Source organism: Erythrolamprus reginae, chromosome Z (genome assembly GCF_031021105.1).
Source record: "Erythrolamprus reginae isolate rEryReg1 chromosome Z, rEryReg1.hap1, whole genome shotgun sequence".
NCBI lineage: Eukaryota > Metazoa > Chordata > Lepidosauria > Squamata > Dipsadidae > Erythrolamprus > Erythrolamprus reginae.
Window position 1 is genome coordinate 12,250,943 of NC_091963.1, and position 10,024 is coordinate 12,260,966.

Here is a 10,024-nt window from a genome sequence, read left to right on the forward strand (position 1 = left end):
GGTTACAGACAAAAAGAAATCATTAAAGTGCAGTTGGAAACTGTTAAGTTCCAATCAGGGCACATGATAAATTGGTACTGCTGCTGCTTCTCCTTTCTCTGCTCTTGCAGATTCCCGTTGTAGAGTATTTAATTATATGAGAAATGGTGCCCTTGGCTTGGCATTTCAACAGATAACTTCATTTTTAACATTTTTAAAGCTTAAAAGTAAGAAGATTCAATTAGTGCTCTGAGGGAATGCTAAAAACACATCATTTTTTAGCCATGACATACATTTTAAGGCCTCCATTTAAACAATAACTTAAAATCTCATTAGCCTCTTCACTCAGAGTACTAGGTTTTATAAATTTTATTTTAAAAATCAGATTATCTGTTTTAACTCACGAAGCACATGATGAAATTAATAAAAAGTGGAATTTTAATTCAGTGATGAAATCTAAAAATTTTCCCTACCGATTCTTTGGGCATGGCTTGGTGGGCAACGCAGGCCACTTCTCCTGCAGTCCCTTTACTGATGGCCTGCAGGCCACTTCTCCTGCAGTCCCTTTACTGATAGCCTGGGACGAAAGCGCTCTCAGCGAAGGGACTGCAAGAGTGGTGGGGCGGGCGTTCCCAAAGCGCTCAGAGTGGCTAGCAGCCAGATGAGGAGGACGAGAACATGCAGCTGCCACCGCCGCTGCAGCCGCCGCTGTGGGAAGAGCCGCGCCCCAAGGCGGGAAGCGGGAGGAGAAAGCCGGGGAAAGGGGCGGATTGGGCGGGCGGCGGTAGCGGTGAGAAGCCAGGGGCGCGAGGGGGTTTGGGGGCGCTGGGGGGGCGGCGGCAGCCGTGGCCGACATTCAAAATAACCTTCACCGGCCTCCGCACTTTCATCGCTCCCCGCCCCCAATTCCAATGCCCGGCTTCTTGCGCGACCCTTGGAAAAGGGTGTGCGGGGGGGTTGTTTTTGGGTGCGCGGCCGCGTGGCCATGCACCTTAGAGGGAACATTGGTGGGCATGTGTTTGGGTGGGCGTTGCCAAATGTGGTGAAATTCATTAGCTCTTGCTTAGCAACCAAACTTTTGGCCTCAATTATGGTCATAACCTTCCTTCCTTCCTTCCTTCCTTCCTTCCTTCCTTCCTTCCTTCCTTCCTTCCTTCCTTCCTTCCTTCCTTCCTTCCTTCCTTCCTTCCTTCCTTCCTTCCTTCCTTCCTTCCTTCCTTCCTTCCTTCCTTGCCACCCTTCCCTCCCTCCCTCCTCCCTCCCCCTTCTTCCCTCCTCCCTCCCTCCTGGTGGCAGGAGAAGGAAGAAAGTGCTCTGGGAGGGCAGCCGGTCCAGTAGCGGCATGTCCCCTGTCATGGGCTGACATGTACAGCAGTCCTGGGACACCACTCCGTTTATGGTTCTAGCAAGACCTCAGACTGAGCTTCAAAACAACATGTAGGGAGAGGTGTTGCTTTGAAAGGTAGCTGCAAGCTTTGTCAACAAGATACCATCCCTGCTCTGCTCATGGGCAGTTCGGTATGGCAGAGCTCTCCGCCCACTCTTGGGCATTGTCCAGCGGACAAGAGAACCAAACAAAAAGGGATCCCCCAAAAGCCATCCACAAATGGTTCACCGGACGGAGTGGGCATGGGATACACAGGCGTTTGCTCCCCACACCGACCTGTGCTCAAACAAACCCTCGCTGGGTGGCTCAGTGCAGTGCAGTGCAGCCCAGCCCCTGCAGTGTGTTCTGGGAAAGTGAGCAAGCGAACGGGTGGGTGGGTCAGGGCGGGCAAGCAGCAGTGGGGGGGATTGGTTTTGGGGGGGTGGCCAGCCAGCCATCGCTCCTGGTTTAGCAAACCAGGCCACATGACCACTAACGGGTTCTTCCGAAACCTGTAGCATTTCACCCCTGCTTTGGTTATATAACATATAAATTGTCTTCTAATTTTTGTTAAGGGAAATAATTTTTACAGAATAGGAAACTTTATTTGAATGCTTTGGGAATCTGTCTTTCACTCAGTATTTATTCTTTTTTACATGTTGCTTGGTTCCTTTTAAAACTTTTTTTTTCAGAATAGGTGTACAATTTTTTCCTCTTTTAAATCTGTTTACTCGGGGCAAAATTGCAGCTTTTTTCTGCTGCAAAGAAAGTAAACTTAATTATGTACACAAAGGAAAAGAGCCGGGGTGGCGCAGCAGGTAGAGTGCTATACTGCAAGCCACTGAAGCTGACTTTAGATCTATAGGTCAGTGGGTCAAATCTTATCACCGGCTCAAGGTTGACTCAGCCTTCCATCATTCCGAGGTGGGTAAAATGAGGACCTGGATTGTGGGGGCAATATGCTGGCTCTGTTAAAAAGTGCTATTGCTAACATGTTGTAAGCTGCCCTGAGTCTAAGGAGAAGGGCGGCATAAAAAAAAAATGAATTAATAAAATAATAATAATAATAAAAAATTGGAATAGAAATCTTTGACCAGCTTAAGTCTCAAAACAAATTTCCATGTGGTGTAATTTAATGACATGTGATGATATCCAGGGTTCTGGATACTAAATAAATGTGGGGTTTTGTGTAAATTGAAAAGTCATAAATATAATTCTTTCCTAAAGGATGAGCTAGAATTTAAAATGCTTTCTCCTTGAGAACAACAGAAAATGTTAAGTCCAGATTTTGTGTGATTCTCAGCCGCTCTTTCAATGAGACAAAACTTTGTGACTCTTCCTATTACCACTCCAAATTACGTGTATGAGATGTGTGCAAATATGTTTTACATATATTCATTCTGGCAAAAGCCATAATACGAAATGAAAAGGCTATATAAATAAGAGTGAATTAGCAAATGCTTAATTAAAATAACTACGTATAAACAAAAGGTACCTCTTTTGTGAAATTAATTGATCTTCCATTCTTTAATACAGGTACACTGTACGTTGCTGACATACAACCATTTGTTTAGTGATTGTTTCAAGGATGGGCTGCTGCCCGAAAAGGGGGGGGGGGATGCAGTGGGGTAGCGAACAGGAGCTCCACCCCGAGCACCCAATTTATTTATTTATTTATTCAATTTTTATGCCGCCCTTCTCCTTAGACTCAGCTTACAACATGTTAGCAATAGCACTTTTTAACAGAGCCAGCATATTTCCCCCACAATCCAGGTCCTCATTTTTCCCACCTCGGAAGGATGGAAGGCTGAGTCAACCTTGAGCCGGTGATGAGATTTGAACTGCTGACCTTCAGATCTACAGTCAGCTTCAGTGGCCTGCAGTACAGCACTCTACCTGCTGCGCCACCCCAGCTCATTTGCGCTGAAAGATGTCGAAAGAAAATGCATAAGCCACGCCCACAGTGTGGTAGTAAAAATGTTGGTAGCCCTTCACTAGATTGTTTGAAGTTATAAGAGCACTGAAAAAAAACACTTTTCATGCTGCAGCACCCCCCACCCCCCCAGGGTCCCTGTGATCAAAATTTAGATTAACAGTTGCAGTGCCCGAGGTTCATGTGATCCCTTTTTGCAACCTTGTGACAAGGTTAGTCAGTGGGGAAGCCAGATTAATTTAACAACCAGTTTTTACTTTTCACTGTTTACGATTCACTTTTACTAACAATTGGAGTGATTCGTTTAATAATTGTCACAAGGAAGTTTGTAAAGTGGGGCAAAACTCATTTAACAATTACCTTGCTCAGCAATGGGAATTTTGGACTCAATTAGAGTCAAGGATTTATCTATACAGTGTTCCCTCACTTTTTGCAGGGGATGCGTTCCAAGACCGCCCGCGGAAGTTGAATTCCCGCGAAGTAGAGATGCGGAAGTAAATACACTATTTTTGGCTATGAACAGTATCACAAGCCATTCCTTAACACTTTAAACCCCTAAATTGCAATTTTCCATTCCCTTAGCAACCATTCAGATTATTACTCACCATGTTTATTTATTAAAGTTTATTAAAAAAAATATTTATTAAAGGCAGCCGAAAGTTTGGCGATGACATATGACGTCATCGGGTGGGAAAAACCGTGGTATAGGGAAAAAACCCGCAAAGTATTTTTTAATTAATATTTTTTTAAAACCGTGGTATAGACTTTCCGCGGAGTTTGAACCCGCGAAAATCGAGGGAACACTGTACACGGAAACGGACAAGTGCCACACATAGAGTTTTCTTTCTCTTCTGCCAACAGAAACCACAAAGGAAAGGAGGGACATGAGAAGAGCCCATTGGGATTGTAAGAGAAACCAGGGCAACATATTTCATGGGAATGAGATAAGGGAAAGGGGACTGGCAGGGAAAGGAAGAAAATTCAGTTTCCATCTGGATACTACAGGTGGTTTATGTTTAGCAAACATGTAGGCAATCTTCAAGCTCAGGACGTCTTCAGTGTTTTTAATGATGAGAATGTCTTTGGCTCTCAAAGGGCCTGTTATTTTTGTAGAAAACAAAATCTGTGTTGGCTTACAGTTCTGTCCTTGGTGTGAAAAGTCATTGCCCAAGAGGACAAAGATATCTAAGAGAGTGGGAGCTGGAAGGGGCAGCAGATGGCACCGTGGAAAAGCTGTGTTTGTATATTTTGTGCTGAAAACGTACAACAAAAATATATATATTTTGTTCCCAAGATATCCAGCATGACTACTGGCTTAAGTGAGGATTCCCAGTTCCTTGATGCATCTAAAACTAGCTTCTTGAATTCCCATAAGTGTTCATCGGATTTTGTTTTGAATCGCAATCTCTTTCTAAGTGTTTACATATATAGATTAATAACTGTAGAGGCTGAGAGAATAATCTTGAAGGACAGGCGGATGGGATTCTCCCAAGGCAATGGTCAGATAAATGGGGCTTCATAGCACTTCTCAGTCACACGTTCATCATTACAGATGGTTAGTATCTATCGTTCTGCTTAAAATTGTAAACACATTCAGCATGTGGGTTTTTCCCACTTAGTGATCCCTTAATAACTCTGCCATCAGTTCCAATTGCAGTTGCTAAACAAGGACTTCCTGCATCTATTTTGGTATCCAGGCTTTCAATCCCCATGTCAGTGATGGCGAACCTTTTTATCCTCGGATGCTGAAAGAGCATATGTGTGCACTATCGTGCATGCACAAGTGCCCACACCTATAATTCAATGCCTGGGGAGGGCAAAAACAGCTTTCCCCATCCTCCTGGAGGCTCTCTGGAGGCCGGAATTGGCCTGATTCCCAACTTCTGGTGGGCTCAGTAGACTCATGTTTCGCCCTCCCCAGGCCCCAAAGATTTTCCTGGAGTCCGGGGAGGGTAAAAATGCCCTCCCCCACTTCCCCGGAGGCTCTTTGGAAGCCAAAACCGCCCTCCCAGAGGCTCTGTGTGAGCCAAAAATCAGCTGGCCAGCACACACATGCCTGTTGGAGCTGAGCTACGGCAGTGGCTCGTGTGCTAGCAGATATGGCTCCGTGTGCCACCTATGACACCCGCACTCGTCTTCACTGCCCTAGGCCCTTCCATCCTTAGCTTACATGGTGTACAACCACATGTACAACCCCTTTTCATTTTCTATCTCAGAGCCAGCTTTCACAATCTCCTCGTTTCTTCTGAAAGGCCCCGCAGAAGAAACACAACTTAGCCGGATTCCAAAATGACATTAAAGAGGGGGCTACCCTTATCTGTTTTCAACAAACGAGGGCACAGCTGAGACGGCTGGCTTAGACCCTTCCCATTGGATCTTCTGAGAAGGGAATTTGTAACTCACCTCCTTCTGCCGGACCATAACAGATGGGTGAAGTAGTTAGCCTCAGGTATATATTTTTTGCCCAAAAGACATATAGTTTTGTAGATGATAGCATCTTTCGTTGCAGTAGAAATCAGCCGCTAGCTAGTACAGCTCCTACAACAGAGATGATAAACCTTTTCCCCCTTGGGTGCTGAAAGTGCATGCACGTGTGCTACCCTCCACACATGCGTACCCACACCCATAATTCAACTCCTGCACATGTGTGCATAACCCCCTCACATGCAGCCCTGCCCATTGCACGCACAACTCCACTGCTTTTTTACTTCCAGTGGGCGTGGTAGGCCCGTTTTTTGCCCTCCCCTGCTCCCTCAGAGGCCCTCCAAAGACCAAAACTACCATCTCAGAGCCTCTGCACGAGCCAAAAAATCAGCTGGCTGCAACACACATGCATACTGAGCTAGGGCAATGGTTCATGTGCTAGCATATATGGTTCTGCATGCCACAGGTTCTCCATGGACCTACAATAAGGAGATACCATGCTATATTGATCTGTTACTCTGCAGGTAATTTATAATCAAGCACTTTCACAGCCTTCATATACTTGAGGTTGACAAGGCATCCAATGTAAGTGCCAGTTTAATGGAACTGGACCTTCAAGCACCCTCTGAAAATAGGTAAAGAATCTTATGAGAAAACTGCGTAGATCCTCTTAACTATCCATCTTGGAAGAAATCTGATCATGATAAGGCATTGAGTAATGTTCCCCTCTATCAGATCATTCTCACTGCGCCAGGTTAGAAACAGATCCAGGATATGGCCTCTCAAGTGCACTGAACTTGTGGGGGAAAGCCCGTTGTTGTCATAAATATAGTAAACTGTCCAAGCTACTGATTCCATCCCCAGGGAAGAAGATAGACTGAAATGTCCTCATAGTAAAAGCCTGGGTGAATCAATTATCAACCTGATGATAAGATCCAGTAGTTCAGGCAAGGATAGCATTACCTCTAGCTTCTCCCTCAAGACCCATTTCAGAAACTAGACTTCTTGGTCTCTGCTAGCAAGCTACAAAATCTCTTGGAATTTTTTTTTTTTACCACCCATATTCCCCTACCCTTGGGTTTAAGATTGATGCAGCATCTGTAATGTTAGGCACATTTGGTTAGGGGAACCTATGTGCAGGGATGATTTGTGTACAGACATAAAATTTCTTATTGCAATCTTGTTTGTGTCTTTGATAAAAAAATGTTCTTTTGAGATATAGTTGAGTGATGAGAGATTTTCCTTAATTTTTCATAAACTCTTCTGTTAAAACCACTGTTTGTATTGTACTGATACTTGGAGTGTAAAATCCTTCTAATTGTTGGAGACAAGGGACACAATATTTCCTTTCTGTCTTCAAAGATTTTTGTATTTTAGTGAGTCATTCTTCTACTTCATTGTTGAATTACTGCTTGAGAGAATAAACAATTTTTACTATGTCCCATTTTCTCAACTTTTCATTATTAAAGGTTACCTGGTCTCCAGAGGGAAAATGATTCGCTTTTGACTATTATTCCCAGCTTCAGATGCTTCTTTAAGGTCATGAGTACAAAAGCACAAAGTCATTCTTAAAACTTATTATCATTTTTTTCCTTGTCCCCATCCCCCCGTCACCCCCCCCCCACAGGAATTGTACCCTGCTTTTTGCATTCACAACGGGGGCTCTGATTTGGAGCGACTACCCACCGCCAGTACCTGTATGAATTTGTTGAAACTTCCAGAATTCTGTGATGAACACCTTATGCGGAACAAGCTGCTTTATGCGATAGAATGTGCTGCTGGATTTGAGCTGAGTTGAACTGAAGCTGTGATTGAGTGCTTTGCAGAGGAAGTAATCAGTGCCTATTCCTTAAGCCACACATACATACACATATCTAGCAGATTAATGGAGGTCCATGTAAATTTTTGCAACTCATTTTCTCATTGAATTGTCCTCAAGTAGATTTCCGTTTTAATGTGAGGCATTAACTGGCTGTCATTTTTTGGGAGTTTAAACCCCACTGAGATTTTTCTGGATTGGATTCAAAAGGAGCAGTTGATAAGCTTTCCAAGAGGAAGCACCTTTGGAACAATGACATCTTCGAGAAAATAACCAAAGATGAAGGCTTTGTGCTGTTTGAACACAAATGATCCCACTAAGTGGCAATAAATTGATGCAAGAATACTGCAGAGTAGCTGATGGGGAAGAAACAGGGTGATGTTCCTGGAGAGAGGAAAGAACCATTTGAAAACTGGCCTGCAACTCAAGTAACCCCACCTCTTATGAAGAGGCAGAAATTGTTTACCTTTTTTTTTTTTTCAATTTATTTGCAAGTGGAAAATTTTTTAGTTTGTTCTATTAGGTGAAAATGAGACACTGAGAAATTTATTCTGGCCTTTAAAAAAAGAGATGTTTATCTTTCTGAATAAGTATGTCTGTTCTTCATTCCCTTAGCCAATGTCACAATCTGTTGCACACTGTTTTAAATAATGTCATTTTTTCCTCTCTGATCTGTTCCATTGTTTCTCTGTGCCTGTAGGTTTAAAAAAAATCATATTACTTTAACATATACTATAAATAAAATGGTTATGACAGTAGAAAAGGAATTTGTGTAACAACTATTAAAATAAATTTGTATCAAAGAATCGGGCTTCCTTCTTTATAGGTGAAAGCCTGCAGGTGTTTTCTCTTTCATTTACTCTACTTGGAATGCAATGAGTGAAAAATGTTTTATTTGCTCTATCAATAGGACAGAGAATGAGGGGGTGGGGATACTTTATTGCATTTGATTGCCAAAAGAAATACTTAAGGTAAAAATAAATATTTCAGAATCGATAATCACAAGTAATCAATCTTTGTCATGTGCAATTGTCACTTTTTAAAAAATGATACAATTGGGTCCCTAAAGCATTAACTGGCAGAATCAAGTATGTCCTTTTGGGGCAGTGAAAGAGACTTTGGAACTATTGAGTTGGGGTGACCCAAGTCTCCAAACTTAAAAGCAATTTTACTGCTGAAGAAGCTCCTAACTTTAATTATTAATCAGCAGTAAACAGCAATATTTGGGGTCTGAATGGTTTGAAGATGTTTGCTAGTATTAGTATAAAAATGTATAATTTCATGACTTGGATACAAAATGAAGTGTTAAAAATGATATTTGTAGTTTCCTTGTACAGAAATAAAACAATTTTCTTTTTTGTTTTGCTCCAAGTTGCTTCATTTATGTTAACTGTAACAATTCTGTTCACAATTGTCTTTTTTCATTTAAATACATAAAGGCATATATTAGAGACAACCCTTTTCTAAAATACATTGCAATATAGGACAAGAAAACCGAACATTTAAAAAACATTATTATATAATCCACAGCATTAAATATTTCAAAGCTTTTTTTTTCTTCAGAACTGTGTTCTGTTGGTTTTAAATTATTCTGTGAACCGAAAATATAAATTAAACTTTTATATTGTGCAGGGCAATTTATTATAGAAATTTAATTGAATTAGAACCCAGGGATGAAATTAGGTTGGAGGGCAGAAAACATACAGGCGAAACTCAAAAAATTAGAATATTGTGCAAAAGTTCATTTATTTCAGTAATGCAACTTAAAAGGTGAAACATAATATATGAGAGAGACTCATTATATACAAGGCAAGATAGTTCAAGCCATGATTTGTCATAATTCTGATGATTATGGGGTACAGCTCATGATTATGGGGTACAGCCCCAAATTCACCATCTCAGAAAATTCAAATATTACATGTGATCAATAAAGCAAGGAGTGCACATAGAACAATATCAGAGCTCTGTAAAGTAAAAGCATACATATATACTCAGTACTTAGTTTGGGCCCCCTTTGCAGCAATTACTGCCTCAATCCAGTGTGCCATGGAAGCTATCAGCCTGTGGCACTGCTGAGGTATTATGGAAAGCCAAGCTGCTTCAATAGCAGCCTTCCTCTTCTGCATTTTTCAGTCTCATGGTTCATCTTTCTCTTGGCAATGCCCCATAGATTCTCTATGGAATTCAGGTGAGGCAGGTTTGCTGACCAATCAAGGACAGTAATCGCACAGTCGTTGAACCAGATTTTGGTGTTTTTGGCAGTGTGCGCAGGCGCCACGTCCTACTGGAAAATTGAAGTCAGCAACCCCATAAAGCTTAGCTGTGAAAGGAAGCATGAAGTACTCCAAAATCTGGTAGATGGATGTAAAGAAGCACAGTGGACGAATACCAGCAGATAACATGGCTCCCCAAATCAACATAGACTGTGGAAACTTTTGCATCTCATTTAGAAAACAAGTATCCAGAATATGGAGGAAGAATGGAGAGGAACACACAACAAGAT

General features: G+C 42.1%; 1 protein-coding gene across 2 annotated transcripts in view; it reads left to right on the forward strand.

Annotated features, from left to right (window-relative positions):
• The window catches only part of UBE3C (ubiquitin protein ligase E3C), a 69,489-nt gene extending 60,610 nt beyond the window's left edge, over nt 1–8,879 (forward strand). For both annotated transcript variants that reach the window (XM_070726449.1, XM_070726448.1), the window contains exon 23: nt 7,330–8,879. In XM_070726449.1, coding sequence (XP_070582550.1) covers nt 7,330–7,500 — 171 coding nt within the window. In that variant the 3' untranslated portion in view covers nt 7,501–8,879. The remainder of the gene's footprint in view (nt 1–7,329) is intronic.
• The last annotated feature ends 1,145 nt before the right edge of the window (nt 8,880–10,024 follow it).